General features: G+C 32.2%; 1 protein-coding gene across 1 annotated transcript; it reads right to left on the bottom strand.

Annotated features, from left to right (window-relative positions):
• Window positions 1–723: 723 nt before the first annotated feature.
• Window positions 724–2,828, bottom strand: LOC114742720 (scarecrow-like protein 8). Its single transcript, XM_028930940.1, is given in 3 exon segments — window positions 724–873; window positions 875–928; window positions 930–2,828. Coding segments are annotated over 3 exon segments (1,866 nt in total). The 5' UTR covers window positions 2,709–2,828; the 3' UTR covers window positions 724–840.
• Between the last annotated feature and the right edge of the window lie 16,904 nt (window positions 2,829–19,732).

Here is a 19,732-nt window from a genome sequence, read left to right as displayed (position 1 = left end):
ATAAATCGTCATTTTCACGTTTCACAGAATTTCCTAAGCGTTTCTTTTGCCTCTGCAGGAGTGCAATATACAAAGAGTACAGAGAAAAAAAATCTCAATCACAAGAGATGTCCGTGAGGACCCAAACCAAAAACTGTTCTCCGATATAAAGGAATTTAATTACAGTTTTTTTTATGAAAAAATTGATTACAATTGTATACTCGCTCTACGTATAACAATTTTATATAACAACAGGTTCATTTCGTTTATGATTTTTTAAACATCATTTAACTTATGTGAAAGGGAGGCCTCATTTGTTGGCAAAAATAAGCATAGCTGTCTACCAAACAGCAACTACCTCCATTCACACACAACCAACCAATTTAGTGCACGAATGATGAATGAATCACAAATGAAGAGCGAGCAGAATAAAAACGTCTCGGAATCCAACTCTCTCTCATTAATTGTTTGTTTGGTTGAAGAAGAAAGATATTCCCTCTTCTCTTCTTTCGATTGCCAATATGCTCTTCTAGCCTCCCCACCATCTCAAAATAGCCCTAAAATATACCAACATTTGGATATATCAAGGCATATAAGAATATAAAGTTATTTTCTGACAAAATAAATTTCACAGGAAATGGCCCTTGTGCTGCATGAATGGCTTAATGAATCAGGGAATCTAAAGTTTCCGGGAATCCAAACACTATTTTTATTATTTTATTGGTGGGGGGGAATTCTTTTTTGTTTCCTCTCAATTTCCAAATATATATATTGCTTTTTCCTTTCCATTATAGCTAGATAACGTTAAAAATATAGTAATAACAATTGGATATTAAAAAAAGAAAGAAAAAGTAAGTGAAGTTAACGCCAAGCAGATGCGACGGTGAGTGTTCGAACCCATCCAACCAAAACAAATCCCACCATTCTCTTCTTTCACTGTGAATCCCGGTTGACTCGGCTCGGCTCCCCTGGTTGAGTCGCGCTTTATCGTCTCGGCGATTCTCTGGTTCATTCCCCTCAGTTGAAAACCCCGCCATGCTCGTACGCGCCTTCCACTTGCCAAACACTTCGCACCTTTCCACGCGATCTCTTCCTTCGCACGCGATCGAGTTGCGAAGCTTTCGACTCAGTCCTTGTTCCAACTTCACTCGCTCTGAGCTGTCTCTTGTGATTGTCGAGTCGAGCGAATCGAATAGGGCGCTGTAATACGAGCACGATTCGGAAACGCGGGACGTGAACGGCGCCGTATTGGTGTTTATCTCTTGCTCCACTAACGTCACCACGCGCGGGGCCAATCCTTTCACGCGCCGGAGAAGCTCGTCTCGGGGGTTCTCTGTGGAAACGCTCTCATCGGGCATTCTGTACAATTTGAAAGCGAAGTTCACCGCGAGGGGCTCGTCGGGCCCGCACCCTAGTGACTCACGCGTTAACTCGGTGAGTTTTTGAGTTACTGATCTGAACTCGAACCCGACCCCGAATTGCTCAGCGTGTTGTCTTAACAATTCGCCCACCATCTTCAACCTCTCTTCACTGCCGTTCTCCCCAACCGCCGTGATGCACACCGTGAATAGTTTTCCATTCTGACGCGCCGAGAGCTCGTGGAGGAGATTTTTGTATTGCTTGCCCCTGCCGATGTCGAAATCGACCACGTGTAACTTGTTGCTGCCGTTGTTCTCTGTGTTGTCCTCGAATGCGGCTTCGAGGATTGCTAGATTAGCCGCCATAAACCCAACCTTGAAACACGGAGCATGTTCGTAGAGCAACTGAGTCGACTCGGCGTGTTCGCTGCTAAAGAGTTCTCCAACCGGAGGTGGGTTATCGTGCGGGTTCACACGGGATTTCAGCGCGGAGATCATACAATCCATCAATCGTTGATCCGAATTGCCGTGCGGGTTCGATAACTGGGCCATACGGGTCAGGATCTCCATGGCGGACTCGGATTTCCCTTCGGAAATTGCAGATGCGGCCTCCATTAACGACTGCTTCAAACAGGTGGTTGCAGGTGAAGGAACAGAAGAAGATGACGACGTCGTCGAGGTTGTAGACGAAGTAGGCGACGACGAAATTGGTTTCTGTACGCCGGCGCTGATCAGGTTCTGTATTGACCACTCGCTGCCGGTGATCACAGATACCGCATCGCCTTCTTCGTCGTCGTTGTCTTCCAAAAGCTGTTTCTCCAACTCCTGAAGCCGATGGTCCATGACCTTCTTCTCACTTTCCTGAACCAAATTACCATTCAAATATGGAAACCCAGCTCTGGATAAGGCTGCGTTTGGGAGATTCATCGTCTGGGGGCGAGATTGCTGAAGCAGAGGAAACCCAAAGCGCTGTGACGAGAAAACCGAGGGGTTTGCCAATTCAGGGGACATGGAGAAATCGATGGGTGACATAGGAGACATAGGGGAGCTATTCTGGAAGGTTCTGGGCTTCACAGAGCGTAAAAGGAAGCTTGAAAGAACCTGATTGCTGGGGTTGCGCTGGTGAGTTTGAAATTCTGCGAGGGTTCGCTTCCCGATGAGACTCGGATTTTGCCTTGCGATCTGCGTATAAGGATCTAGAAGAATTGGTGGGTGGTGTTGTTGTTGTTGCTGGGTTCGGTACAGAGGATGAAGAGAAGGTTGAAGATTGTTGGCGTTGGTAGGATCGTTCATGGCGTTTGCCGCCATGGATCGGCCAACTCGGCCGTAGAACTCCGGTGCCCCACCACCCGTGAATCCCGGCGATGACATTTTCTTCACCAGAACGACGGCTCAGACGATGATAATAACTATAATAATAATGAGAGCTATCAAGAGGTTGGATTTTTGGAGAAACGCATGAGACAGAGAAATCAACGAAGAATAGAGAGGGTGGGGGAGGGAGAGAGAAGAAGGGAGGGAGGTTTCTTATGGAAATGAAATGATTCTGGTGAATATAACGGAGGAGAAGGCGAGTTAAAAGGTCTTCTTCGCTTTTTTATTGGACTTTTATTTGATTAATTTATAATTATTATTTCATGATATTTGATAAATTATTTTAAAGAAGCATTTTTGTGTCACGAAAGGTATGAATGTTTACCCGGCCAGAGATCCGGACCGTTGATTTGTTTTTTCTGATGGTGGGGTTCATGCACAACGGATGGCGATTAGCTAACCGAAGCCAAAGCGAAAACGCATTCCTATTTAATAACGAACTTCAACTCTTCACAACGAGACCCATTCGAGGAAACATCACGCGCGTGCTTGAGAAATTGTGATCTGCTGTCAAATGGGCATTCTGGCCGGAACAGTTTTTTAATGTCAAAGCATTATTAAAATAATTCATCTCTTGACCTGTCCATAATTTGTTCCAGTCATTTGTCATTTTAGCCCTCAAAAGTGGAAACTCTTGCACTACTAATTAAAAGTTCATAATATGGAATCCACCCACCTATGAGATATTTGTTTATATGATGTATCAGGAACCTATAACAATTGACATATTTTATGCGTTGGCCAAAAAAAAAAAAAGACGTATATTATGCAGGAATTTCTTTTCAATATGACCTAATATTCCATATTATCCATTTATCCAGATTTAACCATTTATACGATTAAATTGAAGCCAATCTCCAAATAATTTTCATATCAATAAATTAATTTTAATTTAAGAAATCTCGAATTTAAAAAACATACGATATAAAAAAAGTTTACTATTACAAATGTATATAATATTCAGTCTTTTTCACTTAATCTAATTATCTTAAACTGGTGACATTTTTTCTTAATAAAAGCTTTGGCAAAACTTTTTGGAGCAATTTAGATATTGATATTTCCTTGGAAGGCCCACGAACCTTGAAAAATAGTACGCTGAATTAGGTATTATTGCCCAAGAGACTAGAACTGTGTAATGTCGCAGATACTAAACTTCTAATTTACGATTGAAACTTCTTTATCTTTTTTAAATGTAACGTATTAGGTTAAACAAATTATTGTTGATCAAAGAAATAAATAAATAAATGGATTGACAGGGCAAAACGGCAGGGGAAAGAAGTTGGTTTGAAAAAGCGCGTGTGCACACGGACGTTTTGAGTGGTTGAAATCGGTGAAGATGAATGAATGGGTCTTTATTCGGAAGGTGATCGACTGACGAGATAGTTACTTAAGTAATTCCAAAAGGACAGACACCCAAAAAAAAAATTATTATTAATAATAATAAAGTCCCAGAAATGCCATCCAGACCACAACCGATAATGACACGTCGACACGTGGACCAATGGGAACCCGCGTTTGGAGGAACTCGGTTTCGTGGCCTTGTCGTTTTAAGATTTCTTCACCGCCTGCCCCTGATTCCCGAAATTCCAGTTTCTCGTTACTCACGACCGGCAATTCCCGGTGGAATTTGGCGGTTACCGACATTAACCGGTGAATACCTCAATGTTGTCGACGTAGGTCCTGCCCTGACCATGAAAATGCTCGCATTAGGATCCTCATCCCTCAGTCTCCGACAAAAAGACGAAACAGTGCTTGTAATTTTTTAATTTTAATTTACGATCAATTTTTTAATTTAAAATCCAATCAATCGGAGGAGTGGGGTTGAGTGATAAGAGGCTCATTTTTCCTTAGCCAAGGTCACGGATTTGATCTCTATTTAGGTATGGAAAGCGTTAAATTTCCTAATCAGCTATCACACCCTTCGAAATGTCCACAATTAGCAATATGGATTAGTTTTTGATTGTTGATGTGCCTTAAAGGTGGCTTGCCCTAGATACCAGATTTGAAAGCAAAAAAAAGTAATAATAAAGTCTAATTAATTTACTTACTTTTTATATTTATTAATTTCTTAAATTATTTTTATGGATACTTTCTCAATCATAATCAAGTAAGTAAAGTCATGTTTTTTTATAATTAACTAATTTATCTAATTTTTTAATCTAATTAAATTAATTAAATAGGTCTTATATAAAAATAAAAAAATATTTTGTTTTTCTCCGTTCTCTTGCGTGAGACAGGAAAAGGAAAAAAAAATCGATTCATTTTTGTGAAATGACGTAAAAGCCTCTTCCTCGTTCGGCGGATTTGGTCAATGGCGCCTTGTCAGTTATGAATTTTGGGGTCCGAATTTCGGACCCACATAATTATAAATTAAAGCTAAAGATGATAATATTATCCTATATTGAACATAAGCTTCCCCGCCCCTTATGGGGAAATTTAGATTCTAGAAATGGTGAAAATAATCAGTGTATCGAAAATTTGCAAAATTAACAAAAAATGAATTATCATTATGAATCGGGAATTATAATTATATATATGAAAGCGAGGAATATTCCTGTTAGGAAATTAACTAGGAAAGTGGAGATTATAACAGAAGACGATATTGACTTCGTTGGAGGAACACAGGATCGGCATTAACAGTGAAATTAGGAAAAGATAGAAAAACTAAAACCGTTTTGTCAATCCGCGTCAAGTGTGTGGTAAATAACTTTGGGGAGATGCTATGTATGTGGCCTTAATTTATATATTTAAATATTATATATATATATATATGCATATGATTTTTTTGGCCTGGATTAAAGTGTGCAATGTGAAATGGCGAGGGGGCTGAGTTGGGTTGAGTTTATCAACAATAGTGAGTTAGTGACCCCATAATGTGATATGTCTGCAATTTGTAGAAGGCATTTAGGTTTTGCGACACCATTTGCATGCCTTCTTTTGAATCTGTGGTTCCTATCGGTTGCATTTTTTACAAGCCACTCAATTAGCGTGCTTCGAGTCCGGCATCACATTAAAATTACAAATAGTCTCCTACCGTAATGCTTTTGACCATAATCACCTCATTAAATCAAGAAAATGTGATTTTTTTTGGGAAAAAATCAAGAAATTATGATCAAGTCATTGACTTTACTTGAAAATTTTAAAAAAATTTGGTCGTATTTAAAACTGTAAATGGCGTTCTAAGAAATCATACAAAAGATGCATCAAAATTTTAATGCAGAAGACCGTTAAAAAATTGTAATTAGTATCTCACTTTGATGACTTCTTATAAGAATTCCTAGGTATGTATGGACAACATTTATATTAAATTCTTTATACTTGTTTTATTAATTTCTCTAATATCAGTATTTAATTATAAATTCACATAGAAAAAATTAAACGTGTGATCCTATGTGACTAGAGAATCTGACAGATTTTTTTTTTTTTGGGTATTGATCTGACATCCGAGATTATTGTAGGAGGAGTATTACGCGACTTAACATTTGTATTGTGAATGCGAGGTGATAAGAGATATTTTTGTAAGTACGTGTGGGGCATTGAGCATGAAAGGTTAAGGAAGGCGTCATCACACAGGATATTTGCAGGATCATTCCTCAAATTATATTCTCAGTCTGAGTATCATAATTGAAACAAGTTCCCACTCATGATGATGCGAGCGTAATCTCAAATCGTCTGTAATGAACTAAATATCCTTTGTTTTAGTATTTTTCTTGACCAATAATGAACTACTATCTCCGTCCTTAATGTAAAAGCTAATTGACTAATTTGAGCAGATTAAGAAAATTTGTTAAGTTAGTTACTTGTAATAAAAAGGTGTTATCTTCTTTAAAATATCTTTGTTAATCATGTATATAGGCTAGAACTATCATTTAATAAAACATTTAATATGTACATCTATTACAAATATTACTTTAAATAATGAATAAATATGAGACAGGAAATTAATTGAAACCTTATATAAAACCAAATTAAAAGTCAAACTACTCTTATATTAAAGATAGAATGTAGTACTGTCTAACAAACTAAATAAACTTCCTTTATTTATTGAGAGTTATAAAATTTCAAAATTTTAACTAAGCTCCTTATCAATGCCAAAAAAAAGGACTAAATTCTTCAATATCAGTATTTTTTTGTTATAATTCAGAGTATCCTTAAGTAACTTTAAACTAATCTCTATCAAGTCAAAAGATTTAAGATTAAAGCCCTCACCAACAAGTGTCTTTCTTGATATTCGAACTTGTATTCTTCTTCTTAATATAAACAACTTGTTAATAGGTCGGGAGCAATTGATGATTTTCCATACAAGTTGATATTGATTTGTGGTGCAGTGTTACGTTTAAAATTTATAAATATTGAAGTTCATTTTAAATCTTTTAATTAAATGTGCGTGTACATTATTATAATCGATATGTAATGAAATACGCAAGAGCGAAGAAAATATAAAAATATCGAAATTTCCACTCATATGAAAATAAAATAATAAAGGCTTGGTATTAAAGCACAAATGAGAAATTAAAATTTACGAAAATTCATACGACTACTAGGCTAATATTATTACTCTTTTCTTTTGGTTTAAACCAATGACATCCTGGGAAATATTCCTGGCCGAATAAAAACATATAATATGACGAAGAAGACGGGGAAGTGAATTTAAATAACTAAATCGTACTAAATCCCATATCACAATAAAAAAAACAAGTTTCCAAAAACAGCTTTTTGAGACTTTTCATTGGCTTTTTGTTCATAACTTATTTCTACACTGTTTAATTTATTGCCTTTGAATATTTGACCATTTAGCTCATTAGCTGTTGACATAGTTGCAATCAATCAAGTTGTTTTCAGACCTTTATGTTGTCCTTTGGTTTCTTATCTCCACATACGTAACGCAAAATATTAATTATAAAAACATCTTCAATCTCAATTCTCTCATCTTTACAATTAGTTCAAGCGTTTGATCGAAATAATTTTCTTAAATTTTGTCATTTAACAAAAGGAATAATGATACGATATTACCTGGTGACTGCGCACATGTGTAAAGTATTGGGAATAATCATTATCCGATGAAAATTCTCTTATGAAAAATTCTGAATTGTTCTAATTTATATAGAAATATCAAGTAGTTATAATCACTTTCATCCAAAATACAGTATTCTTGCTGGTCAAAAAAAAAAATACAGTATTCTTTTTCACCTTTTTCTTTATCCTAAATACAGGATTCTTCACAAAGAACAAGACAAAAATTATTGGTCATTTTCTCTTTTTTTTTATAGGACTCTGTGTAAAATCACTATCTCCAGTTCTAATTATAAAATTATATTTATAATTTATAAACGCAATCTTATAATTAGGAGTAAAAGTAGTATTTTTAACATGTGAAGATGTGTTATAAGTGATTTATATTAAAAATTATAGTAATAAATTTAAAAAAAGTTTTTTGACGAACAAATTATTAGTAGAAGTGAGAAGCAGCTTCATTCCATAAAGAGAAAAACAAAAATTTAAATCTGGATAAATATATTTGTTAGGAGGACTTTATCGTAATAAATTTGATCCATAAAAATTAGTCTAAAATAACCTGAGATACATTTATTTAAGACACAAAAAGAATTATACACTGACAACTCTCCTACCACACTGCCACTTGGCAAAGGCACAAGTGTTGCGCCCCTTCCCCCGCGCCTAACTCAACGCAACCTCCTCAGCCATTCAGGTTTTTATATTAAGAATCATACTCAAAATAAAATGATAAATTTATTATAGTACCATACTTTCTGTCCTCTAATTAAGATGTTAATTGCGCCAGAATTTTCTAGTAAGCCTTTTTAATGGGGCAAATATGCACTATATCCCATGTTGGGTTTTATACACACATATATAAATCTTTAATAGGGTACAATATTTGATGATAAACATTTAGTTGGAGCCCGAAGTGTCATAAATGATACACTGGTAAGTGTCAGTAACCTCTATGAATGAGACATTTAGTATTCCACCACCTGTTCGTAACTTGTATATCATGAACCAATGGATTATGGTTGGCAGGGGGAAAAAAAAAAAGGACAAAGAAAGAAAGAAACAATGGATGGTGATCTAATATTCATTTCAGGTCAGCTCCACGTAGCTGTCAAGGGCTTCACGAATTTCCATTTAATCTCCTCATATTTATTTAATTTTAATTCTCGGATTATTTTTTAGAATAAAAGCCATGTACTGTATTTTATTAATATTTTTTCAAGTGGATGAGATGTACTATTTCTTTTTTTTAATGATTCCGTCTTTCCACAGTAATTGCCTCTTACGAGGATGTTCATGTCTTCGTTATCTTATAACATTAGTATCTGGTTTAGGAGGTGTTTGGATAATCCCAGAAGCACTTTTCAGAAGTATTTTTTTATAAATCGAGACAAACTCCTCCATATATTTACTTTGTATACCGTAAAAGTACTTCTAAAATCATGATTTTGTTCTTACTCGAACACCTCGTTATTGATATTATCTTGAACGATTTTGTTAAAGTATTCAACCTCATTTAAATTTATTGCTCCTTTAGTTTTTGAGGTAATAATCATTTAACCAATTTAAATATACTGAAAAAGACTAGATTATTTAATTTCAACAAATATTACTTGATATCTCTAAAATACTTTTTATATAGTGCTAAATTATATCAATTCCCAAATTAAAATTATTAATTTTTATTGTTTATTATTTTCTTGTTTATTTCTTATGTAAATTATGTTGCAGTTTATGCCGGGCTGTATTTATCATACCTTAATAAATAAATAAAATACAAACTCTTTGTCAGATTTTCTCAACAACGTATGCGTCGTCTAGTGCCATCAAAACCCGATGATACCCACCCACCACCTCGTCTTAAAGGACAACTAGCTAACCACAAATTTTTATATATTTCAAAAAACATAAAAATTACAGAATCGGAGGGCATATCCGTCATTACACGTGGGACGCTTTTCTCTTATAATGGGTAAAGCCGTCTGTTTACGCCGCACAGGTCATAATAACAGAAAATAGCTCCACGCTAACCCGCGGGGGCGGGAGGGGCGATATGGTCTTTACACCAGCGGGGACCTACGTTTGGTTTCGGAGTTGAGGTGACTGGATTCACCGGTAGCGGGGAGGAATCCACTAGACGCCGACGAGGAGAATCCAACGCGCGTTTAAAAGGCAATGACATGTACGCGCACACGCCTTGCTTCCCCCACACAGAAGCCACGCGCCAAGCCGCAATTCTGTTCCTTTCCAAATAAATACTCCTCCTATTTATAAGCGGAAAAAAAAAGTTTTTTTATTGTATTTATAAATTATATTATTAAATTGTTTTACATTAAATTTTATCTTTTATTTATTATTTTGTAAAATTTAAAAACTAAATACTATTAAATAAAAATAAAATTATTAAATTTTAAAATAGAGTTAATAAGATTTAAAATTTTAAAGTAGAAAAGCTCAGTTTTTTTTAAGTACTATAATGTTAAGTTCAAGCCTAAAAATATATTGGGATAACCAGCTTTAATTATAAATTCTCAGGTTTAAAACTATAATTCCAACTACCTCAAGTTTGATTTAAAAAATAGCATGCCTTGATTTTAGTAGAGAGTGGTATAAACAGTTAAACATGAATTTTTAGATTTTAACTTACATTAATTCAAAATATGTGGACAGCTACTTCTCTTGGAATTCAACAATGGCTGAATATTATAATCTAATAATATCATACTAAATTGTATGAAATTTTAAATTAATTAATACTATTAGATCTTGAATTTAAAAAATAATAATAAAAAATGTATCAAAAAAATACATTGACTAGGAAAAATGTGGAAAAAATTTGAAAAAAAGTCCATAGGTAAAATTTATTGGTTAAAAGACCTGATAAATTTTTAACATGTTCGTATACCTAAAATAATGATACCCTAACTTAGGTTATTCTTATCAATAAAATTTTTAGGGTAAAAATACAATTTTACTGCTGATTTTATTTTTCAAGTCCATTCAATATTATGATCTTTTTATTGGTACAATTTTACCCATATCTTTTTACTTTTAAAATTGTATCTTTAGCCAAAATTTCTAATGAGAATTTGTTTTCCAGTTGTTTTTCAAATATGAGTTTGATATTATGGAAATATAGGGAAATGAGGAGCGGAATGGAGACATGAGAAGTTGGGAAAATGAAGGGGCCGGTGTGGTGTGACGGTGTAAGAGAATAATGTACGAAGAAAAGGGGAAGGAGCAGACGGTTGGGGATCATGTTGGATTTAGCTAATGATTTAATACTATTGACAGCTGGAATGGGGGGTTACGTGGAAGTTAGTGACTGGGTCAATCACCTAAAAAATGTATACGTATCACCATGCCACGTGTTCTTATTATCAATTTTAAATAATTAATTTACGAAAAATTAATTAAAAGTAGTTAATATGTTAGAATTTTATTTTTATTTTTAAATATATTCTTATAATAAATAAAAAAGAATGAAAGAGAATGTATGAAAAAATATTATAACTTATAAAAGAGATTATGATAAAAAGAAAATAAATAATTAAGAATAAAATTTAAAAAATTCATCAAATGTTAAAATAAACTACTATATATCTCTTCACAAATTTAAAATTGGACGCCCCCTTTCATCCCCACATAGACATATTTTATTTTCAATTTTTATTAAATTACATTTTTTTTATCCCTAAATCATGCATCAAGTGTAAATGTTTATATAAACAATTAAGATACTAGAGGATTTTTCATCCTCTGCATCACAGGGATATTAATATTAGTCAGCATCACACACATACATAAGATCGCAATACATTTTAATATCTAATATTTATCTATTTTTTTATCAAGTAATTTATATATTAGTTGTATGTATTAAGAATATATTATCACCGAGTAGTTCAAATATATATAATTAATAAAAGTATCTCATAAAAGATAATATTTATTTAAATAACTAGTTTAAATAACTTTTCTAATTTTTCTAAATTAATCAATAGAGACGTAAGGTGGTGTATATGAATGTTAACAAAAATCTATTCGCTGGCAATTTTAAAAAATAAAAAATGGTTCTACTCCCATGGATCACATTATCTGCAAAAAATGAAGGAGCGCGAATAGTTTATTAAACTCCTCAATCTACAAGGCCTATGCTTGTTTTAGCTTTCAAGTACTGAGAAATCGACTTCCAACTTCTAACCTAAAACCAGAACTAATGGGGTTTGAATTTAATAAAAAAATTATTTTCTCCTGACATGATAAATTAATATTTAAATTTTTCTTAAAAATATATTTATATTTAGTGCCTAATAATGTTTTACATAAGATTTTTTCGACAAAAAAATTGTCTATAATAAAAAGATACATATGTTTAGAGAAAAAAAAACTTTCAACTTCGAGTTTTTTTTCATTTTTTTACACACAATTTAAACCCACGTGCTTATAATGTCAAGATCAATCAAGTCTGATCCCTCATTTAAATGTAACGGGTAGTATACGGCAGCTTACCATAGACTGCAACCAAAAACAAACTTCTTCAGATAAAAAAAAACCAAAAACAAACTTCTAGTAGGACTCTGTGTTTTTTTTTTTGGGCCAGACTCCAATACTTTCTTTTACACTTTAATGTAAAATCTAATTGGTGACTAGATTTAATATTAAATAAAACATCTCAATTCATTTTATTTTTCATATTTATTATTATTTTTCTAATATCCTTATTTTGTTTCAATGAAAATAATTTAATAAGGTATTTTAAAAAATTAATATATATTTTTAGCAAATAACTAACTGTCTTAAGTACCAAAATTAATTGAATACAATCCATATTAAGGACGGAGTGACTATTTTTGTCCTGGGCCACAAGGATAAATAAGACGTGGGTGGGAATTATAATTGAAAACGGATATAAAGTACAACTTGTGCTGTTTTTTAACATCCAAATTGCACGTAAAGTATTGAGCAGGTGCAATCTCTGTACGATACGTTGCAGTTATATAAACTCAAAAAGTCAGATAATTAAAAACACGTGTCAAGTTATTAGCTGTTGCTCGCTTGGCCTCTATAGTACTTGGAGGAAAAAGGAAGCAAAAGCAAACGCAAAGTAATATGGTTAAGGTAATGGAATTGTATGCAAATGTCTTGTTCTTTCTTCAACGATTTCTGATTTTTAGTGAGCCTCTGAGTAGGATTCAAACCCAGATGAAGTTCTGCCTAGCACCTAATAAGTTATTTTTGTTTTTTGGAAAAATGTTACTCCTCCGGTCCTAAATGTAAGACCCTTATACTAGTGTGTATAAGGGTCTTACATTTAGGACCGGAGGAGTACTATTTTTAATTTTTAATATAAGAGTTGATTTGACATTCGATTTGTTCTTAAATATAAAATGATAATTCATTTTGTCTTTTATATTTATTTATGTTTTTCAAAGTAATTTATGTAATAGTTGTACATATTAAATGTCATGTCAAATTGTAGTTTTAGTTGATACATAAGATTAATAAGAGTATTTTAGAAAAGATAACACTTATTTATTATAAATAACTAATTTAACAAAATTTTTTTAACCGACTTAAATTAGTTAGCTAATTTTTGTATTAAGAACAGGAGTTAAGTAATAATATTTTCCAAGACTAACTTTAATAGGAGTCATCTGCTTTTGTTATTAGAGCTAACGTGCAAATTTAGTCATAAAGTATTTTTTTTCTTATGCATTTCACACCGTACAATTTTCTTAGTTGTAAAAATATATTGTCAAGATAGTATATAACGTATTTAGAATAAAATTAAATTTTCAACTAATTCCTGTGGATTACTTTTGTTCCTTTAATAGGTCATATTTTTAAAGATTTTGATATTTCTACTTATAAAACATTTTATAAATTTTCCGAAAATACTCCATAACATATTTTTTGAAGAAAATGACGTACGAGTATCGATTTGGGGAATAAGTAGAGAGATGAAATACTTTTATAAATTAATTTTAACTTTTTTCATTTGCATTCTATAATATACTCTAAAGCAGCAACTAAATATACGTCTTATAAAAAGGACTGAATAGACTATTAATGCTACTTTCGTATTTTATCATAGCATTTATTTGTAGATAATGATTGTCATAATTGCAAGAGAAAAGGAATAATGAGGAGAACAAGTTTCGGGTTTCTGGGTGGGCAGAAGTCAACCATAAATTATAAGCCCAGAGCATATATTTCAATACTTCCAAGTTATTCTTCTTATTTTTATTTTTCAAAATAAAAAGTAATTATTTTTCTCAATTAACTGAGACTGCAATAAAAATTTATGAATTGGTACGGAACCAATCAATTCTATAATTTCTATTCCACCCATCAAGAATGTAAAGAGACCCCCTCATAATTAAATATATATATGAGTGCCTATATTCTTTTTAATTCTGTGGAGCCCCCCTCCCCAGAGATCCATGGAAGAAAGTGCCCACTGCCCAGCCCCATCCGATCCCATTGAATATTGCTCCCATATTATTAATTGCTATGAGCCAACTATTTTGTATTTTTATACATAAAAAGGATGTTGTCGAGTTCGGCAATAATTCGGTTCGGATGTGAATGCAACATTCATATTTATCCATTTCTGCATGCGTCTCTTAGATCTTTTAATTTTGATCTGTTATTGCCGTTAGTCTTTCTGTAAAAACTAATGGCGCCAATTGATTAGAGTTGCAGAGATTAACAATGCCAACAGAGTAAGGTTAGAGAATTTGATCAATATATAAAAGTGTATTAGTGCCAAATTAAAAACATGTGCAAATTAGGAAAAAAAAATTATACAATGTTAAGGCTATACACATCCACAGGGACCAAGTGGAGCACAGTATTATATTTTATATTTTTTGCCAACTACTCTTCTGATTCTATTTATAAGGTACTATTGGCATGTTTCATACAAAACAAGAAAAACCTTAAATTTCATTAACTCTCATTTAAAATTTAATAACTTTTCAACTTTATCCTTATTTAATATAACATTATACCTCATGTAAACAAAGTCAACATAATATAATAAATAAAAAGTAAAATTAGAATACAAAAAATTTCTCTTACTGCCTTGTAAATATGATAAAAATGTTATCGCTTTTTACTTTATAAATAAGACCATAGGAGTACTATATTATTTTATTTAAGGTTTGAAAATTATTGTTCAAAGGTAGATACGGATGGTATCCAACGCGAATATATATACGTGTCATCCAATTGATTGCTGGCGTTGAGCCCTTTATGGACCATCTCATCACCAGATTCACGTCCCAATAATTTATGATTTTTTTTCTGAATTTTTAAAACAATAAACTTAATGTTAAAGCATTATTGTTGCTTCCTTTTGTTAAAGTATTGTTACTATTGAGCTAATAATATCCACTTTACACAGTCGAATTCAACATACCCTGCCGGAAACGCGGAATCCCAACTTGCAAATTAATGGTTCAATGAATCCACCCAAAACGATTCGTTTCTTAGTCCTTCAAAGTTCAAAGATTTGTTTCAGATTATTGCTAAAATCATATATAGACCACACAATACCAAGGACCAGGACAAGTACTATTTCGATATTTATTCCATGTCTTTATTTTTTAGAAATCAAGATATAATCAAATTGAGCTTCTCTTTTTCCCAAACTTTTCTTTCATGCCCACAATTTAATTTGAACTCCAGAAATTATGTTTTAGGACCTAACTATCTATCAACTATACCGGACTTTCTGGATGGTTCCGTCTAACATTTTGAAGTATAATATTGATTTCAATCTTTTTTTTCTCGTCAAATTGCTTATAGCATGATTTCTTGGTAAATTTTTCACGCTCACTTACATATAATATGAAATTCATAAAAAAATATATATTTTCCAATTAATTGTGAACAGCATGCCGAAGCATGTGTGGCCCATAATTTATCTTTCTTGATAATTTTTTTTAATCTCCAAAGTGAATTAAAGTTGTATTTTTCTTCAGTTAGCATATTCTTCAGGATGAAACAACTTTTTTTAGCTTTTCAGGCCGCTCAGGGATATATAGGATAAACTTACTTCTTTATAATGGATTACTGCCTCTCAAAAAATATTAGATTATTAATTTTTTAGATTGTATCTCATACATTCAGTTGGTTTTGAAGCCATCATTTTATTTTTTAACATTTTATAAATATATATTCCTGGACAAGCATTCTATCAAAATGTCATATGTTAATTTAACATTTTTCTCATATAGTAAACAAAATACAAGAATGCTAGTTTAATCTAAAAATAAAATAAAAAAATAAGGGAGAATTATCACGAGGTCCCAAAAAATATAATTACAAAAAAATTTTTAATGACAAATAACCACCCCATACCTATTGTTATTCATTACTTTAAAACTTATCGTTGTATATTCCTCAGTTGTCAGAAAAATTTAGGGTAATTAAATCTCTTCCTATAATAACTTCCCAAGAAAATGGTCACATGCCGCTGGTTCAATTACTGGAAATTGAAACGCAGGCAAAAAATAAAAAACTAAAAACATAAAAACACTGGAAATTGTTGAAGGTCAAAAAGGTCACTTGAAATGGTTAGGAAGATAAGAAGTTACTTTTTATAGATTAAAAAAATAAATGAAACAGAATATTATTATTGTGTAATGAGCTGTCAGCGCGTGGCGCAACAGGCTATACACAGACGAGTGGGAGAGGAAGTGAGAGGTTAAATGTCAAAAGATGACGTCATCTGCACTTGCGGGACGCGGGACGCCCCTCAGTTCGCTTTTCCGACTTGGGCGCCGTAAAGACAACCCAATGGACAGAAGTAAATCACGACCGTTCAATTCAACAATGGATAAGAATTTGACACGTGGTAGACACCCATTCGTGCATAAGGGTCAACATGGCCCCCCCTGTAAAGCAACATTACAAAGGGACTGAATAAATCACAGCCATTGGATTTTAAGTCGGGGATATGCTAATACACGTGTCAATCACTCACTCCTTAAAATAGCGTAAGTTGTCAGGGTGATCCCACGTGAGGTGAAGTAATAAACCATAACAACTGTGATTTACATATTTTGAGTAATAAGTGGTATTTTTTTATTAATAAATAATTCGCCACCAGTTAATTAAAAAATAAAAAATACAAGTTAAATAATATATTAATTTATAATTTGGATAAATTAATTTATAAAATATAAAAAAATAAATTAAAATCTTATATACAAGACTAAATTCAAAATCTGAAATAATTTCTATATTAAACATTAGAAGAAGTATTACACATTTTTTTAATAACAGGAGTATTAAAAAAAATTTTGGGTATAAAAAAATATTTTGTATGTTTTATATTAACATTAATAATTAATTCTGATTGAAGATTTTGTGATTCTTAGTAAAGTGAATATAATAATTACTAGTATAAATAACTACATAAAGATAGAAGTATAAACAAATCAAATTAATAATATAATACTTAAAATTGATAGATATTATAAATAAACGAACCCTAGATTTTATTTTTCTTTCAACGCGAATACATGCAATACAATACGGTGGGTGCACCACATCAATACACACAGACAAACTATTTCTTACGGAATCTAAACTTAATTACGGGGTGGACCTTGGTTGGCATTATGAACATATCCTAAAGTAGGTCGTCCAATAGCTCATATACTTTGATTCCTTTTTTTTCCTTGCTTTTTTATTTTATGTTATACCCGCAATGTTCATCTAGAAAAGTTAACTCCCAGACTGCTAATCCAAATAATAAGGACTTGTTTAAAGTTCCGTTCAAAAAGTACTTTTAAACAAGTTTATATAAGTCGAGACAAAACTCTCTTCACATACTTATTTCGTATTTCGTAAATTATATTTAAAAAATTACTTATAAGTCAATCCAAATAAACTCTAAATCATTTTACTTATAACTTGTGAAAAGGAGGCTCCGTTATAATTTTTTGTTTAATTTCACATTGATGTTCTTTTCTTCATTTTTAACTTTTAGTTAAACTTGAAAAAGGACTTATCTTTTTCCCGCCAAAGAAAAATAACTTAATTCAAACAAAATTATAAATTAAAAGGATATGGTCTCATAGGAAGGTCGGAGAGAGATAGCATTGGAGAGATGTTCATATTTAATTTTTGATAATAAAATTAATTTTAATAAAAGAGTACGTGTACTTGTAAGGAAAAAAAACAACTTAAAAGTGTATTTTATCATTCATTTCAAGGCAAATAAAAAAGTAGAAAAAGCATAATTCCTTTTGAAAAAGACAAGAGAGGGAAGAGTGTGACGAGTGGCTAGACAGGGAGTGAAAATTATGCAATACAAAATAATGATGATAATAATAATTGTTGATTGCTGGGACATTTTGGCGCCACTTAATTACTTTACAATGTTCTAGAATTACATGCATATTTTAATTTTATGTGTACCAACTTCAGGCCTTTTTAGCTTTTTGTTGTGCAATGAGTGGGTCATCTCATGATAGGTTCTATGCTTTTCATTAAAGAGTATTACTCGTATTGTTTTTTTGTTGGCGGCAAAATATGAACAGCATTTCCTCACATTTTCCAGGAATATATGCTCTTTTTTTTTTTCCCATTTGATGAGGCCTGAGTTTAAATTTTGATAAAAAATCTCCTCATATATACGATGAAATTAATTCTTTTCCCCCAAAATTTGATTAAAAACTTGCGTCACCATTGGTACTGGGTAATAAAAAAACTCGTAAAACGGTAAACATTTTTATCAAGTTATAATCATTTAACTGGTCCTTTGGCGTGAAAGAATCTCCTTTAAAAGGAATCCCCACTAAAAGATTTTGAATGACTTTCAAGCGGATTCCAACCCACTCCTTATCAGAGAATTTCTCATTCTATTCCTTAATTACTCCTTTAATTCTCTCAAATTTCAAATCATAAATGTTGATCCATCAAGTTTCTTTTTATTTGAAATATACTGTAAGTTTTTATAACTGAATAAAAACTTGAACTATTTTATTTTTTGAAGAACCGAAACCTATGGTTTGAGATTTGATGAACCACAAATTATATTAACCCAAAAAAATCATATTTTTAAAATAACTTACTTTACTAATTTGATTAATCGGCATAAACTAGTTATTAAACTCATGCATTTACAGTCGAATTTTCCTATCTGATTATTTCTAGCCACTCAACTAATTTTTTTTTTTAGCAGTAATAGTTTTTTTCCCTTAAGGAAGAATCTTTACCAACAAAAAAAATCTGAATAGTTCAACAGAACACCCACCGGGGGGTTTACAATTTCTCATTTATTCCTTTGTTGTTGAAACAATTCCCTATTTTTATCCTATAAAAAAGAGACATCTTAATTATGTCTAGATATTTATCCTTCAACCAAAATATCTTCTATTAATTCAATAATATGTACTATTGTTCCCAGCAAAGGATGAGATATATTTAAAGGGGAGGGGCCAGCATAATATGGAAATGGAGAGGTACAGGAACTTTTTCCCTGGAAATGAGCACAAAAAACAGAGAGTGAATTGGGAGAGAGCAGACCTTTTAGGCAAAAAGAGTGCTGCCCTTAGACATATGGAAAAAGCAGCTCAGGGAAGATGATGGCCAAGGGGACCTCCTTCCCTCACTCATTCATAATTCATAAATGCCCTCATAAATGATGCTTTCCAAGACGAGGAGAGATAGAATCATAAAGTTTCAGAAAAGGAGGGAGCAAATGGGATTGATTTTTTTATTATTATTCAAATTGATTGAAGTTTTGGGGCAGATTAGATGAACTGGAACTAAGTTAACTGTAAATAACGTTACTACTTTATTATGAATTTTTTATAGGGATTAAATGAAGAGCCCACATAAATAGTATTTTGTTATTATTTATAAATAATCTGCACTTCAAACCCATAAATTATTTTTTTAGTCTTATTTATACGACACTTTCAACGTAGTTTAATAAACTTAAAAAAAATTTAAACTGTATGAACTATTTTTTAAAATATAACAAC

This window comes from Neltuma alba, unplaced genomic scaffold, assembly GCF_004799145.2.
Source record: "Neltuma alba isolate B1F8T4 unplaced genomic scaffold, ASM479914v2 tig00003864_pilon, whole genome shotgun sequence".
NCBI classification, from domain to species: Eukaryota; Viridiplantae; Streptophyta; class Magnoliopsida; order Fabales; family Fabaceae; genus Neltuma; species Neltuma alba.
This window is presented reverse-complemented; position numbering and strand designations above follow the sequence as displayed.